The 17,355-nt window shown below is 40.1% G+C and overlaps 1 protein-coding gene and 1 pseudogene across 3 annotated transcripts in view; one reads left to right on the top strand and one right to left on the bottom strand.

Moving 5' to 3' along the window:
* Window positions 1-17,355, top strand: part of Socs7 (suppressor of cytokine signaling 7) — a 46,426-nt gene that overhangs the window by 10,698 nt on the left and 18,373 nt on the right. Inside the window, exons 3-7 of one of the 3 annotated variants that reach the window (XM_076870256.2) lie at window positions 1,315-1,419; window positions 1,879-1,980; window positions 2,909-3,039; window positions 3,503-3,671; window positions 7,009-7,137. In XM_076870256.2, the coding sequence (XP_076726371.1) occupies window positions 1,315-1,419; window positions 1,879-1,980; window positions 2,909-3,039; window positions 3,503-3,671; window positions 7,009-7,137 (636 nt within the window). The remainder of the gene's footprint in view (window positions 1-1,314; window positions 1,420-1,878; window positions 1,981-2,908; window positions 3,040-3,502; window positions 3,672-7,008; window positions 7,138-17,355) is intronic. The other 2 variants (XM_076870257.2, XM_076870259.2) reach the window with 2 other exon arrangements.
* Window positions 2,307-2,417, bottom strand: LOC143411147 (U4 spliceosomal RNA; annotated as a pseudogene).

The raw sequence follows: 17,355 nt of genomic DNA, 5'->3' as shown, positions 1-17,355 counted from the left end.
AAGAATTTTGATAAGCTGGGCGAGGTGACTCATGCAGCTTGGGTGGCTGAGGCAAAAGGATTGGGAATTTAAAGCCAGCCTCAGCAGCTTAGCAAGGCTTCAAGCAACTCAGTGAGACTTTGCCTCTAATAAAATATAAAAAAGGTCTAAGAATGTGGTTCAGTGCTTAATTGCCCTGTGTTCAATCTCCAGTACCCCCTCCCCCTCTAAAAGAAAAGAGAACTTTTTGTGTGTATGTGTGTTTAGATTCTGAAAACCTGCCTCCTGGCTTTTTTTTTTTTTTTTTTTTTGTAGATGGACACAATACTTTTATTTTATTTATTTTCATGTGGTGCTGAGGATTGAACCCAGTGCCTCATACACACTAGGCAAGCGCTCTGCCATTGAGCCCACAATCCCAGCCCACCTCCAGGCCTTTTAAAGATATTGGCTACCTCATTTTTCTCAACCTGAGGCATTTAAATACTAACCAAGGGACTAATTCAGCCCTGAATCAGAAGAATGTGTTGGAAGTAACAGCTCAAGGGTTAAATTTAGGGACATTCTGAGTTCTGATCTGTAGACTTCAGAACCTATCCCTGGCCATTAATCTGCCTTAGAAAATACCCTTCATTTTCTGGTGACTTAGTGGAGAGTGGTTAGGTAGAGTTAGGTGTCAAGGAGTAGAGTATATAGCAAAGAACAAACCCGCATGACATGCTGGCAAATAAGGAAAACCATGAGCCACCCCCACCAATTTCCTATACCCTCTAAACTTATCTCTGACTTAGTAACTGAGGGAGTAGTTTTAGTGTTACAAATCCACTTTCAAACTTTGTAACCTCAACTATTAGGAATGAATTGATAGATGGTTTTAGGTGAATACTCTGGGAAATCTAGTTGTGGAAAGCCATCTAGGTGAATGTTGGGACCTTCATCTGCATGCAGCTTCCCTGCAGTTAAATTTACTAATGTTCAGGGGTGATTCCAGCCCCTGAACAGCATTAGGTTTTCGATTTTTTTTTTTTTAATAAAGGGAGGGAGGGAGGGAGGGAGGGAGGGGGGGGAGAGAGAGAATAATATTTATTTTTTAGTTTTCGGTGGACACAACATCTTTATTTTATTTGTATGTGGTGCTGAGGATCGAACCCAGCACCCCGCGCATTCCAGGCGAGTGTGCTACCGCTTGAGCCACATCCCCAGCACCCCAGGTTTTCAATTTCATGAGCCATGAACCTCTAGTCAACCTTGCTTGCCCTTTTACTTTCCCTCTGCTGCTGGCCTCAGCTTTGGGCAAGGTGCTTCTGTAACACGCTTGCTCCATGAATCCTTCAGGTGAAACAGTGTCGCTTGTGGACGTGGACATTTCTCAGCGGGGCCTGACTTCTCCACACCCTCCAACTCCCCCTCCTCCTCCAAGAAGAAGCCTCAGCCTCCTAGGTATAGTTTCCTCCCCTATCTGCTATCTTTCTGTAGTGGGAGGGTGAGATTTAGGGCCTTATTCTTTGTCAGGAGCCAGATAAACTTTTGAGTTTCTAATGATGACTCAATTATTTCCTGTCCCTTTCTCAGCACTCCTGTCATCTCCCTAGGCATTTAAACAGGTCTCTTACCTGCATGTTGCAATATTTACTGCCCATTTGTTAATTAGCTTTTCATTTATCTTGCCCTGAATCTACTGCTATTGAGATGCTTTAGGAATATCCTTACTCTCCTGCTTTCTAAGCAGAGCAAACCAGATTAAGATGATTGTCATCCTCTGTGCAAAAAGATGGGGTGAAGGTCAGGCCAGCTTGCCCCAGAGGGCAGCCTGATAATCCTTCTCCCTCTCTTCTGCCTTCACCTCACTCATTCTGTGCTCATTTTTCTGAACCTCTTTGCTTTTGTTCTCTCTTCTAGATGATATCAGTGGGACGCTGCCTACATCCGTCCTTGTGGCTCCGATGGGGTCTTCCCTGCAGTCTTTCCCCCTACCTCCGCCTCCTCCACCCCATGCCCCAGGTTAGCTTAGCTTAGAGGCAAGACTCATAAAAGTTGAAGGATGGGAGAAATCTATTTGTGGAAATAAATATGAGAAAGCTTAAATCTTTTCCCCTTTGGCTGGACCACAACTCCTTAGAAATGAGGCCGAGAATTGTTTTTTCTAACTTGTTACTCTGTGGAGGTGAATCTTTTGAGTTTTTTTTAGGAATAAAAGACTATTGTATTTTTTATCTTTGCTACTATAAGACTATTTTGTGATCCTTAGGTAGATATCACATAAGAAATTGTATTAATATCAGAATAGTGAGGAGGTTTAGTATGTTGCTGGTTTTCAAAATTCTGTGGTTTTTCTAAACTTTTAGTATTTACTGCAGCCTTGTAAATAAGTTTTCAATTAGCAATAATCGCGCCTCGGATAAACCTCATTGGCTACGATACTGCCACTGCACAAAACTTGCCTTGTAAATAAGTACCAAGCATTTAGTGGCCCATACCTGCTTTGCCAGCTCCAGTACTCAAGGAATAAAATGAATGAAATCAGCATTGTTTTCTACTTGCCTGGCAAAATTGTTACTCTTCCCGGGCAAGTAAGCAAGTCACTATTTCCAAGGCTGCTTTACCGACACTTCACTTCGAGGTGGGAGAAGTTGGAATCGCTCTAGGCTGGTGAAGTCCCTGAAGTAGTCACCTTAGTCAGGTTAGTGGGCAGCTCCCTTACCCCTTTCCAGGGGTTAAGTGCCCCCACCCATCCTTCACAGCTTACACAAGCCCACACAGCTTTTTGTTCCAGCCCATCCAGCTCTTTCCCACTGCTTTGGCTTCCACCTTTCCAGCTTAGCTTCTAATGCCTTGCCCCTCTTCAGTTAGCATCTCTTTTTGGGGGGAAGGTATCTGTGGGTGGGAGCAATAATGGTAAACAAGTGACCCCCACTTTCTTGCTGTGCAGATGCATTTCCCCGGATTGCTCCCATCCGAGCAGCTGAATCCCTACACAGCCAGCCCCCGCAGCACCTCCAATGTCCCCTCTACCGGCCTGACTCTAGCAGCTTTGCAGCCAGCCTTCGAGAGCTGGAGAAGGTAGGTGGTACCTGAGAAATGGCAGCCCACTTCTTCTTTCATGTCCACGTTCTGTGCCAAGATCCTCCTTGTTTTTAGAGGAAGAGTAGTTTCCTTGCCTTCATATTTACAGTGAAAAATACCGTGTTATTTTTGTTAATTCTACAAGAGATTTAATAAAATTGAATTTGAGGGGGAAAATGTGAACATGATGAAGGAAGGTTGTAGAGAAATGTTCAACTTAAATCTTTTTTCTTTTCTTTGGAAGGGCCTTGGTAAAGGAATTGTAGAATTAATTTTCCATTGCTTTGAAAGCCTAAAGGTATAATGAGCTTGATGATTGTTGCTGACACTTGCAGTGGCTCTTGCTTACTCAAATGTTTTGGAGATTGGCGGGGGTTCTCCTTTGCTAACATGGATTGTGCTGAAAACATTGATGTTTCTTAGTTCTTTTAACCACTTGTCTATTTCTTACCTTTGATAGTGTGGTTGGTATTGGGGACCAATGAATTGGGAAGATGCAGAGATGAAGCTAAAAGGGAAGCCAGATGGTTCTTTCCTGGTACGGGACAGTTCCGATCCTCGTTATATTCTGAGCCTCAGTTTCCGATCACAGGGTATCACCCACCACACTAGAATGGAGCACTACAGAGGTAAGAGATGCTGGTGTTTCCCCCTTTGCCTTTTTCTACCTTTGCTACCTGACATTTTCAGAAGAAGGATTTATAAGAATGGAACCTAGGAATAGGGGGCAGAAATACCATGAACTCATTGAATGTTGATATAGGTTTTAGTCTTTAGAAAAAATGTTGGACAGGTGGTAGGAGAGGGAGAAGAAAGATTCTTCCTTCCATTTATGTATTTATTGCAGTACTGGGAATTAAACCCAGGGCCTTGTACATGCCAGGCAAGCACTTTACCACTGAGCTTTATCCCCAGCCCTGAAGTTCCATTTTAAAGTCTCCTCAGCATCTTGTCTTCTAAATAGGAAGAACAAAATTACTGACGAGTCTTCTGAGAACAGAGTCAGTAAAACTCTTTTGATAGAAGTAAGAAATAATCTAGGACAATTAGACAAATTCTCCTAAGTTTTATTCATAATTACACTTACCATCCAGAGATCCTGTGATTTCTTTGCCTGATAGTGACATTTGTCTGAAAGTCACTTCTTGTCAGGCAGCATGGTGATGACAATTTTCTCTTTTGGTCAGGTTTGTATTGTAGTCTCTTAGGAAGTATTCATTGGAATGCTTAGAATTTGTGTGATCCATGTGCTTTAGACTCTCTGCTGTCTTCCCAGTGATACCTCTTTCTTTGTGGTCAGGTGGTGTTTTGGGTACCCAGAGTATCCATGAGCTGACTTGTAAATATAGCTGTTTGGATCCATATTTATATTGAGACAGTTGTTTTTGACGCAGGCCTGAAACTTGTGTTGGTCATTGGTGGTACATCAGAATCTTTGCATATACTACAAATAAAAAAGTATAGAGAATTTTAGGGCATTTCAGGGATTTGTCCTTCCTGTCCCTCACAGTTTTCCCTCATGTGCTCAACCTTAAAAAAGCTCTGCATCTCAAGAGCCTCTCATGCTCCTCTCAGGCACCACGGTGTCTTCCCCAGTCTCAGCTCACAATTTGTTGGACTTATTTGCATTTGTCTTGTGAGATAGGAAGTAGCTGTTTAGGTCAGCGTGGCCGTGGTTTCCTCTGCCCCCCCCACCCCCGCCCCGCCCCCCCCCCACCTTAAAGGTGCATGAAGAGAAAAGAACTTCAATCCAAAGACCTGAGAATGAATTGCATAATAAGGAAACTGCTGCCTATTTCCCTGCTGTTCCTAAAAACCAAAATGAAGCTGGGCCTGGTGGCTTACACCTGTAATCCCAGAGGCTGGGGAGGCTGAGGCAGGAGAATTGCAAGTTCAAAAACAAGATGCTAAGTAACTCAGACCTTGTCTCTAAATAAAATATAAAATAGGGCTGGGGATGTGGTTTAGTGCCTCTGAGTTTAAATCTCCAGTATCAAAACAAAACAAAACAGACAAAACCAAAATGCAGGACAAAGCATTTCAGAGTGTTTTTTTAAACCTATGAAAATTAAAATGAATATGTTAAGAGAGTGATGAATAAATGCTTGACCTTTAAGTTTCTGGTAGGTGAGACACCAGAAATGAGAACTCTTGCAAATAGTTCTCCAATTACTTTTTTTGGCGGGGGCGGGTAGGATATATTGGGGATTGAACTCGGGCATTCAACCACTGAGCCACATCCCCAGCCCTATTTTGTATTTTATTTAGAGACAGGGTCTCACTGAGTTGCTTAGTGCCTGGGTATTGCTGAGGCTGGCTTTGAACTCGAGCTCCTCTTGTCTCAGCTTCCCGAGCCTCTGGGATTACAGGAATGTGCCACTGCACCCAGCCTTCAGTTACTTTTGATTCAAAGAGACTTCTTCCTTGAATAAGTGGAGTTTTTAATAGTAGCCTTGTAGGCCTTTCAGTTGCCATATTTGTCTTTATCTTTATCTTTTAAGTGATACTGTAAGAGTAGCTAGAGGGACTCAAATCACAGTTCCCTAGTGTGATTAATACCCTTATTTGTATTTTATTTTTTTTTTTTGGTTGGTCTTTTGAAATCTAGTGCTTTAGTTTTTGGAGTTTTTGTTGTTGCTGTTGAAGTCGTGGGATTTCAGGTTCCCTTTTGTCTTTGGGATTCTGATATTTGAAGTAGAAACTTTGTCACACACTGGGGCTTGGGATTTTAAAGAAGGAAAAGACTACTGGGCATGATAGGTAGCATATGCTGTAATCCCAGTGGCTCAGGAGGTTGAGGCAGGAGGATCACAGGTTCAAAAAGACAGTTTCAGCAACTTAGTGAGGCTCTAAGCAACTTAACAAGATCCTGTCTCAAAATGAAATATAAAAAGGATTGGGGATATTGCTCAGTGGTTAAGTGCTCCTTCATTCAATTCCTGGTACCAAAAAAAAGGGAAGAAACTTAGATTTTGGTTTTCTGTGCCTAACACACACATGAATGAGTGAGACCCATGAACTGCTATGCTTGTCCTTACTTAGCTAATCTGTGAATGCTTGAAGACTTAGATCTTTTTTTTTTTTTTTTTTTAAGGTGTAAATGGACACAACACAATACCTTTTTTTATTTTTATGTGGTGCTGAGGTTCAAACTCGGGCCCCGCCCATGTCAGGCGAGTGCTCTAGGACTGAGCCACAATCCCAGCCCAAGGACTTACATCTTTTTAACAGGGATATCATTTAAACTTGGTTTTTCTATTGGTAGTCTTTTCTTATAGTCTTTATAGGATGTGTGTGTATTTTATATACATATGTACATATATCTGTGTGTGTGTGTGTGTGTGTGTATACACACACATAAACATATAAGTATATATGTATATATAAATATAGCAAGTCTGTGTTTTAAGAATTAAGTTCATATTTGACAAAATCTTTATATGTTTTTCGTATTTGAATTTATTATTAATAAAAACCTTATAAGGGGCTGGGGTTGTGGCACACTGGTAGAGTGCTTGCCTCACATGTGTGAGGCATTAGGTTCGATCCTCAGCACCAAGTAAAGATAAATAAACAACGGGCTGGGGATGTGGCTCAAGCAGTAGCGTGCTCGCCTGGCACTCGTGCGGCCCGGGTTCGATCCTCAGCACCACATACAAACAAAGATGTTGTGTCTGCCAAAAACTAAAAACTAACTAACTAACTAAATAAATAAAGATAAATAAACAAAACAAAGTTTTTTTTTTTTTTTTAACTTATAAGACTTAATTCATGTCTTATTAAAGGCAACATCTTTCTTCCCATTGATTGTGAGATAAGCAGGAACAGGTGACTTCAGGAATCTTGAACCCAGCTTGCCCACAAACTATTCCCTCCTAAAAGTGAGAATCAGTGTAAAAATGTTCAAACCTTCTTCTTGGATCTTTCCAAACTAAATTTTGAGGTTTTTACTTTTTAATTTTCCAGGAACTTTCAGCCTGTGGTGTCATCCCAAATTTGAGGACCGCTGTCAATCTGTAGTAGAATTCATTAAGAGAGCCATCATGCATTCCAAGAATGGAAAGTTTCTTTATTTCTTGAGATCCAGGGTTCCAGGTAAGGTTACAGTATTGATTGTTTAACTTAATGTCAGTATGATCCAATATAGTATCCAAATCCCCCCCCCTTTCAAACAAAGGCCACACTTGAAGCTTTTTTTCCTGGCTATTAATAGCACCCCTGTTCCTACAGATTCCAGTGGTTAATAGTCTCCTTTTGTATATTAGTCCTACAACATAATGAGGAGGAATCTTTGCTTTTCCAACAACCTGAATGAGAAAAGTGTTCCCACCTTTGATGTCCAGGCATCATATGAACATTTGACATTCTGAGATGTCTTCTTGTTGCTAATCCAAGCATCTTGACATTTACTGTGAATCAGAGCAGTGAGAGCTCTCAGGTCATTTCCACAGGAACAGGGAAGGTAAGATTGAGTGTTCAACAGAAAGGCAGTGGAAGGGTCCAGGAGGCTAGATTCTGTTGTAGTCTGTTAAGGAAGTATTTGCTGTGGATTTGCCTTCATTGTGCTAAACTTGCTGTCAAAAAAGTAGACATTTTTTGTTGTATCTTGTTATCTCTACTGTTGTTAAAAACAAAGACTTCTCTCCATTTGGTAGCACTGGACTATTCCCAGCCTTGCTGGTATGGTTATGTAGGCTTCCTGCCTACTTCATCTGTATAATCTCTGTTGGAGGGGGAAAAGGGATGGTATAGAGGAGTCTGCTTTTATTATCATTGGGTAAAGTGACAAGCACATTAATGTGAGAAAATTGTAGGATACAAACAGAACTTAAGATGAGAACTTAATGCTTTCCCATTGAATCAAATTAAGATTCTTAAATAGGGTGCCAAGAAATTGCTCTAAAATGTGGAAGTTGCCAGGGAGCTTGGGCAGAACATCAGGAATAGGATGGAGCCAGGTGACAGGATGTTTTGAATAATCTTGGTGATTTAAATAAGACATGACAAGGTGTGAACTGTTTTAATTCCCACTTCATTTAGTATTTGCCTCAGTGCTGTCAACACAGTCAGGTCTCATGTAGTTGACTTGGTTAAAAGGAAAATTTAGGGGCTGGGGTTGTACCTCAGTGGCTTGTCTAGCACATGTGGGCACTGAGTTCGATTCTCAGAACTGCATATAAATAAATAAAATAAAGATCCATCAACAACTTAAAAAAAAGAGGGTTTGTGGATGTGGCTCAGTAGGAGAGCACTTGACTGGCATGTGCAAGGCCCCAGGTTTCTTGTCCAGTGCTGGAAAAAGAAAATAAAACCAGACACAAATTTAGGTTGGGTTCAATGGCATGTGCCTGTATTCCCAGTAATTTAGGAGGCTGAGGCTGGAGGGTCACAAATTCAAGGCCATTCTGGGCAATTTAGTGAGACCCTGTCTTAAATAATTGGACAATTAAAAAAAAAAACTGGACAATTTCTTTAAAAGGCTGGGAATGTAGCTTAGTGTAGAGCGCCCCTGGGTTCAATCCCCAGCACCCCTCCCCACCAAAAAAACAACAACTTAGAATCCTTTCTCATAGGAATTGACTCTGCTAAGCAGTTTTTAAAGTTTGTAGCTTTGGGGGGTATTTATTTAACAAGCATTTTGTCATTTATTGTAAAAAAATAAGCCACACCATTGCCCTCAGAGAGCTAATAGCCTCAAGAAGACAAAGGCAAAAACATATTCAACACAGAACCAAGCATCACACTGATTGACAAGGGCAGGATAATAAGCTCTGCTTGTGGAAGAACCAGGCAACTCTCAGATAGTCGTCTTACTTTAGTCTCTCTCTGCTTGCATAGTGTTGAGAGAATTCCACAAATGTGCCCCATTTTCAAAAATTTTAAGATTCTGACACTGTATTGAGATACAAGTGTAGCTTGCTACTGTTAATATACCAGATACTTGGTTAGTTTCTCAATTTAAATATCTCTAGAGCCAGGTGCATTGTAATCCCAGTGTCTGGGAAGGCTGAGGCAGGAGGATTGCAAATTTGAGGTCAGCTTCATCAATATAGTGAGGCCCTAAGCAACTAAGTAAAGACCCTGCCTCAAAATAAAAAACAAAAAATGGTCTGGGTGTGTAGTTCAATGGTAAAGCTCCTCTGGGCTCAATCCCCAGGAACCTAAGTAAGTAAATAAACAAATAAATAATTAATATCTCTAATTTCTTACAATAACCTCAAAGTTAGTTAATAGATCAATCTATTAAAGAAATATATATTTATTTTGTCTGTTACCTGAAAGGTAGCACTAATTAAATTGAAACTTGAGCTTGCTGACATTTTGGAAACTAATGAATGTAGAATCATATTTATTAGTACTGATTACAATCTGGCCCCATTCATTTCACAGTTAGGAACTAAACCCCCAACACTACACAGCATTCTCAATAAAGAGGATGCAGCTGGTTTGGCACAAACCTCCGCTGCTGTTAGAGCAAACTCAAAGTACACATGGCCTTTCTAGTTGGGAAAATCTTCATCTGTGAAGTGCATGAAGAATAAACACCTTCTAAAAAATTCACACTTAAGGAATTGAACTTATAATTACTTGTTCAATGATATGCCTTCCTTGTAGACCAGGGTTTCTCAACTTGGTACCCTCAGCAGCTTTGACATTTTATTTTTAGCATTTTTTTTTTTTTTAGAGAGAGTGAGAGATGGGGGGAGAGAGAGAGAATTTTTAATATTTATTTCTTAGTTATTGGCGGACACAACATCTTTGTTTGTATGTGGTGCTGAGGATCGAATCCGGGCCGCACGCATGCCAAGCGAGCGTGCTACCGCTTGAGCCACATCCCCAGCCCAGCCTTGACATTTTGGGATGGACAATTCTTTGTTGTGGGGAGGTGTCCTGTACATTGGGGAAAGTTAAGTAGGATAGAATCCCTGGCTCCTACTCACTAGGTGCCAGGCAGTACCATTCCCCTTCAAGTTGTAATAATCAAAAGTATGTCTTCATATGTCTCTAAAGGCCAAAATCATCCCCAGTTGGGAATCATTGCTATATGCCACAGGGTTAAAAAAGTATGGAATCTGGAGCTAGAATACCTTCTCTCCCTGGCCCTGATCTAAATACTAATTGTATGATCTTAGGCATGTAACTGAAATCTGTCCTGCCTCAGTTTCCTCAGCAGAAAAATGGGGATAATAATAGTACCTGTTTTACAGGATTGTTTTAAGAAATGCAAGAGATAATTCATGAACAATATTTGAGACAATGCCTGACACACAGTAAACACTTAATAGATGTTACTTTTTCTTCAGTCGTCTCTTAAGATGTAGTATATCTAGACCTCTTAGTCCTGTAAAGGAGTCACTACTCAAGATATATTTGTGAATGACACTCTAGGTGGCCCCTGGGTAGCCTTTGTTGTTAATTTTTTCTCAATTACTAGGTTCTCCAGGGCAAGAACTATCTTTCCTTTTGTTATTTTATTGCCTACTAGTAAGCTAAAATATTTGCTGATGAGATATTAAGCCTGTTCAGAAAAGATTATTTCATGGATGCTTGTGAAAAAAGTCAGGACTCCTTTCCTGGGGATTTGTGACCAGAGTCTCCTGGCTTCTCATGAGAAGTGGTTTATCCTTGTCTTAGAGGCACACAGTCGTGCCACTGAAAGGCCTCCCTTCTTTGCCCTCGCTACACAGCCCCCTCTAGCAACTCTCCTGAATGTTCGCAAATCAGTCTTACTCTGGGCTTTCCTTCTTATACCCATTTGTTTAGTATGTGAATAGTGCAATAAACCCTCTAACCCCAGCAGCCTTCATTCAGCCCATGACCACTCCTGCTCTGTCCACATTATGTGTCCGCTCCCTCATTGCCTGTTAGTATTTTCTGTTAAAGTTTACTTTGTTGAAGAATAACATATATAAATGCATAAATCAGATTTAATGTTTTGTCCTTATTATTTTGGAGCAAATCCCACATATCATATGCAAATACTTCAGTATGTTTCTCTTAAAGATTATTATTTTTTCAAAATCTTATTTTAGAATATGTGTATATTAATAGAAAAATTACAAAGATTAAAAAGAAAAATTATAGAATTTCCATACAACTCCTTGCCTAATTTATTCTATTTACATCTTACACTAGTCACAATTATGTTTGTCACAATTAATAAGCCATTATTAATAAATTATTATTAATTAGTATTCAGATTTCTTTTTCACCTAAAGTCCTTTTGTTTCAGAATACCATCCAGGCTACCAGATTATACTGTTATGTCTTTTGGTTATGACAAGTAGATAATGTCTATTTAAAAAACATATTCGTACTCTGGTTTCTTTTAAGATCATGTGAGTCTTTTGCGGAGAGGAACAATTCTGGGGAAAAACAAACAAATGTGTATTTAGCCATGAGTGGTGATTACACATGTGTAATCCTCATCAGCCATGAAGATTACACATTCCTGTAATCCTAGTGACTCAGGAGGCTGAGGCAGAAGGATTGCAAGTTAAGGCCAACCTTGGCAACTTAGTGAGAACCTGTCTTAAAATCAAATTAAAAGGACCTGGGACGTAGCTCAGTGGTAAAGTACCCCTGTGTTTAATCCCTAGTACTGCCAAAAAGAAAAAGGAAAAAAGTATATCCGTGAGATCATTATATACCTAAAATATATATATATATATATATAGTGTGTGTGTGTGTGTGTGTGTGTGTGTGTGTGTGTGTGTGTGTAGTTTTGTACCTGGGATTGAACTCAGGGGCACTCAACCTCTGAGTCATATCCCTAGCCTAATTTTGTATTTTATTTAGAGACAGGATCTCACTGAGTTACTTAGCATCTTGCTTTTGCTGAGGCTGGCTTTGAACTCGAAATCTTCCTGCTTCAGCCTTCTGAGCCACTGGGATTACAGGCATGTGCCACCGCACCCAGCTAAATGTTGACAGTTTTTGAAGAGTACGATCATTATTTTTGAGAATTTTCCTCAATTTGAGTTGTTCTAATTTTTTTTCTCTTATGATTAGATAGATCAAAATTATGCATTATTATCTGGCTGGGGTTGTGGCTCAGTGGCAAAGCACTTGCCTTGCACATGTGAGGCACTCAGTTTGATCCTCAGCACCACATAAAAATGAATAAAGATAGAATCCATTTATAACTAAAAAAAATATGTAAAAAAAACTATGCATTAAAGTCATAATCCCAAAAAAGCCCCCCAAACAAAACAAAACAAAACAAAAACTCAGCTTTTGAATTGCATATGACAATTGGTTAATGTCTCCTAAATCTTTATTTCTTTAAGAGACTGGGTCTTGCTATGTTGCACAGGCTGATCTTGAGCTCAAGCAATTCTCCTGCCTCAGCCTCCTACATAGCTAGTAACACAGTGCATGCCACTATGCCCAGCAAATCTATTTTTAATTTATAGTTTTCCTCTTCCATCTCTTCTTTGTTCTATTTATATATTTAATTTTTTTGAGGAGGTGCTGTGAACTGAGCCCAGTACCTCATGCATACTAAGTATATATCATTGAGCTACGCCCCCAGCCTATATTTAAAACATTGTCCTGTCTACAATTTACCTGTTGCACATGGTATAGTTTAATATATTCAGTTGTCCTCTGCATTTCCTATAACATAGTAATTGGATTCAAAGACTTGACTGACTCAGTTTGGATATTTTTGAGGTAAAGGGGTGCAGTATTTTATAAATGATAGATTTCTTTTCTTTCTCCTTTTTAATTGTAAAAGAGAAAAGCACACAAATCAAATGCATAGTTTAATTATATAAGATGAACACCACTCAGGCAGAAGAACTAGAACTCTGAAAAATCCTTCCATGAACCCCATTCTAATCTCCCTCTGTCATTACTAGTAAACATTTCCTTTTTTTTTTAATTTAAAAAAATTTTTTTTAGTTTGTAGATGGACACAATACCTTTATTTTGTTTGTTTATTTAGTTTTTAATTTTTTTTAGTTGTAGATGAACACAATACCTTTTTTATTTTGCTTATTTTTGTGTGGTGCCAGAGATCGAACCCAGTGTCTCACACATATAGGCAATCACTTGACCACTGAGTCACAACCCCGGCACTCCTTTTATTTTTCTATGAATACTTCTGTCACCCAAATATGACCAAAATATAATCTTACTCATTTTTAGAAATTTGATGTCTTCTAAATCTTTTAATTTAATCTATAGGTTGAATTGGGCTGTTAAGATGGAGAATTTCCCTGGATTTTAGTGATTGCACACTCATAGTATAATTCAGCATGTCATTCTGTCCTCTGTATTTCTTTCCTTTTTTTAAATATTTATATTTTTGGTTTTAAGTGGACACAATATCTTTATTTTATTTTTATGTGGTGCCCAAGATTGAACCCAGTGCCTCGCATGCTAGGTGAGCACTCTACTATTGAGCCACAGCCCCAGCCCTCATATTTCTTATAAGTAGCAAAATAGCAGGAGTCTGATCCAAATTTGTTCTTTATCCTTTTCACAAGACTATAGCCTCCCAAGTAGCTGGAACTATAGCAGGTACCCCATACCCTGCTCTTTTTTTTTTTTTTTTTTTTAAGCTTTTATTTTTTATTAAATTTTTTATTCATTTAAAAAAATTTTTATATTGTTAAATTTGGGGAAACAAAAAAGCAAATCGGTATTTTAAGACATGAAAATTACTTAACATTCAAAACTTCATTTTTGCTGAGCATGGTGGTACATGCCTGTGATCCCTGTGACTTGGTAGGTTGAAGCAAGAGAATTGTAAGCTCAAAGCCAGCTTCAGCAACTTAGTGAGCCCCTGAGCAAATTAGCAAGACCCTGTCCCAAAAAAGAAGATGGGGGCTGATGTTGTGTCTCTGGTTAAGTGCCCCTAAGTTCAATCCCTGGTATCAAAATAATAATTAATTAATAAAAAGGGCTAAGGTTGTAGTTCAGTGGTAAAGTGTTCCTGGGTTTAATTCCCAGTACCAAAAAAAACCAAACCAAAAAACACACTCTGCTCTCATATATTGTATAATTTTAAACACTTCCCTTCATCTGTCATTTGTTTACTGAATTCAAGGAAAATTGTATAAATGCTTTATTATTTTTATTTACCAGTTTTCAAGATAATAAACTGATTCTGCATTGTCCTTTTTTTAAATATTTTTTAGAAGTAGCTGGACACAATACCTTTATTTTGTTTACTTATTTTTATGTAATGCTGAGGCGAACCCAGGGCCTCACACATGTTAGACAAGAGCTCTACCACTGAGCCACAATCCCAGCCCTCTGCATTGTCCTTTGAAGGTGACATTTAAAAAAAAAATAAAAAATTAGGAACATGTGGGGTTTATATATACTTGATGGATACTATATTTTGGATCTGGAGTGTCCTTCAAAGGCCCATGTGTTAAAGGCTTGGTCACTAGGCTGTAGCACTATTTGGAGATGGAGGGACCTTTGGGAGGGAGGTGGGGCTTTGTAGAAGTATGTTAGGTCATTGGGGGCATGACCTTGAAAGGGACATTTGGACCCCAGTCCCTTGCTCACTGGATGTCATGAGGTGAGCACCTTCCTGCCATGTGCTTCCTGCCATGTGCTTCCATCTGCTAGGCCCAGAGGCGGTTGGGCCTAGCAGCCGTAGACTGAAATTTCCAAAATTTTGGCCAAAACGAACTTTTTCTTCTTTAAAGTTGATTATCTTTGGGGGGGAGGGCGGATACTGGGGATTGAACCCAGAATATTCTACCAATGAGCTATACCCTTAATCCTTTTTCATTTTTATTTTGACAAGGTTTTGCTGAGTTGCTGAGGTTGGACTTGAACTTGTGATCCTTTTGCCTCAGCCTTCAGAGTCACTGGAATTGTGTGTGCCACTGTGCACAGCTTACAAGTTGATTATCTTAACATATTTTTCTATAGTGACAGCTGACTAACACAGTGGGTTTCAACCCATTACAGTTATGATTATTGAAACTCAGATTGTCCTCTCTTTGGCTAATAAAAGCCTCTGCTTATTCGTGATTGCCTTCCTTCCTTTCTTTATTGAGATTTAAGTTATATAATGTAAAATTCATGTATCTTTTTCTGTTTTGAGACAGGATCTCACAAACTTGCTTCGGGTCTCCTTACTAAGTTTCTGAGGTTGGCCTCTATCTTACCATCCTCCTGCCTCAGCCTCTTGAGTCACTGGGATTATAGGCATGCATCACCATGCCCAAGCTAATTCACCTATTTAAAGTGTATGATTCAGGGCTGGGATTGTGGCTTAGTAGTAGAGCACAGGCATTCTGTCACTGAGGTCTATTTCCAGCTTCTATCTTACCATTCTCTTTCTTACCAGCCACTTACTCTGCTCATTTTACAATTAGGTTATTTATTGGGTTATTAGAGTATTTTATATATTCTCAGTATAAGTCCCTGGTTAAAAGAATGATTTGCGGGCTGGGGATGTGGCTCAAGCAGTAGTGCACTCACCTAGCATGTGCAGGGCGCTGGATTCGATCCTCAGCACCACATAAAAATAAAATAAAGATGTTGTATCCACCGAAAACTAAAAAATAAATATTAAAAAATTTTCTCTCTCTCTCTCAAAAAAAAGAATGAGTTGCAAATATTTCCTCCCATTCTGTGGGTTGTCTTTTTACTTTCTATACTTTGAAAAACAATATTTCGATTCAGTGAGTTCCTACTGAAAGAAGATGCTACGCGAGACAAATCACCGGAGAAGTTCCACTTTATTACAAAAGGCTGTGGGCTTATATAGATCTAAGGAGAGGTGGCAGAGCTTACGTAAATGACGGGTTACCCGTTTATTGGTAAGTTCTTCCAGATGTCAGTTCCGGAGCCCACAAAATTAGTTCTAATTGGGGCTAAGGTTTCCCGCTGGCGGGAGTGAGTATTGGCGCCATCAGGAGTTTTTGGTGCCAGCGAGAAATGGAGACACGGGAAGAGAAGCACCTCAGGCACCATATTGGGTTTTTTGGGGTGTGGCTGCTGTTATACGTTTTCCCAACATTCCTCCCTTTTTGTTTTCTTAGGAACTGGGGCGTCGTTGGTCAGATCTGGCTGCTTCCTGCTGTGCGGGGGGCGGTGTGGGATCTAGAAAGGGGAAGTGGAGGAATGTTGGGGGGGGCAAGTCTGGGGATACCATGGTAACCAGAAATAAAATCCAGTGGCTATAGACACTACTTCGGTAGGGGTGAAGTCTATAAAAGTTCCTTGAAGCCACAAGTCATCAATGGCATCAAACCAGTTCTGGATGGAGGAGATTGTTGGTATCAGCCACTGGTCTTGTAACAGGGACTCTAGGAAATATTGGAAGCGTTACCTCGACATGATGTTACCAGCACCTGAAAATGATCAGAGCGAACAAAAACAGGATGAAGATTAAAGCAAGGGTCAGTTTTTGGCAGGAGTTCCATGTTGGGGGACTGACAGAGAAAAGGCCAAGGGCCATGAGGAGGCTTAAAAGGACATAAAGGCTAAAAAATTCAGGGTGGCAGGCTAAGAGGTCCTCTGGGCTCATCGTCTCTCGCTGTCCGATGGCCATTGTTTTTGTGTTGTCAGCATCGGGAGAGAGCTTCGAGAGAGGAGTTGGAGTCATCTTGTTCAGGAAGCCGTTGGTAATCCCTGAGAAGAAATATGCCCATAATCTATTGTGTCAAGTAGTAAGCTTCAACACTGAGTGATCTGTTCTCTTGATAATGATAGGGGTTCATCAGTTCTGCTTAGGCTGGTAGTTCCTAAGCAGAAGCTGGTTGAAAGTCTGGTTAGAAATTTTCTGTAATAGAGTTTGAAGAAACTTCATTATGCAGGGCAAGAGAGAACAAAAAAGGAGTACCCCAATAAGGGGTCCCAAGAAAGGTAGCGAGTACGTGGCAAGAGAGGATTGGAAGAACTCTGCTATGGGATTAGGGGGAGTGGGTTTGAGCAATTGGGCCGATAATTCCTGCAATTTGACAACATTATTTTCTTTTAACCCCGACTCATTAATATAGTAGCAACATTCCTCTCTGAGGAATAGGCATGTGCCCCCTTTTTCTGCAGTGAGGAGATCAATTGCTCATTGGTTCTGTAAAGCCACTTGCGCTAATGAAGTAACCTGCCGCTGTAAGGAGCCTAGAGATTCAGCAGTGGTATCAAGTGCATCTTGCAGTTTTTGTTGAAGGTCATTGGATGCCCATAGAGAATGACCTATAGCTCCACCAGAGAGTCCGAGACTCACTACTGAGGTTGTTAATGTGAAGCCTACCAGAACCAGCAGAAAGACTGCCCTTACGAGTGCGGGAAGGTGGGACCAATTGTCGGAATTCGGCGGAAGTGTACAAAGACAGC

Source organism: Callospermophilus lateralis, chromosome 11, assembly GCF_048772815.1.
Source record: "Callospermophilus lateralis isolate mCalLat2 chromosome 11, mCalLat2.hap1, whole genome shotgun sequence".
NCBI lineage: Eukaryota > Metazoa > Chordata > Mammalia > Rodentia > Sciuridae > Callospermophilus > Callospermophilus lateralis.
Note: the sequence above shows the minus strand (reverse complement) of the source record. Positions and strands in the feature narration are given on the sequence as shown.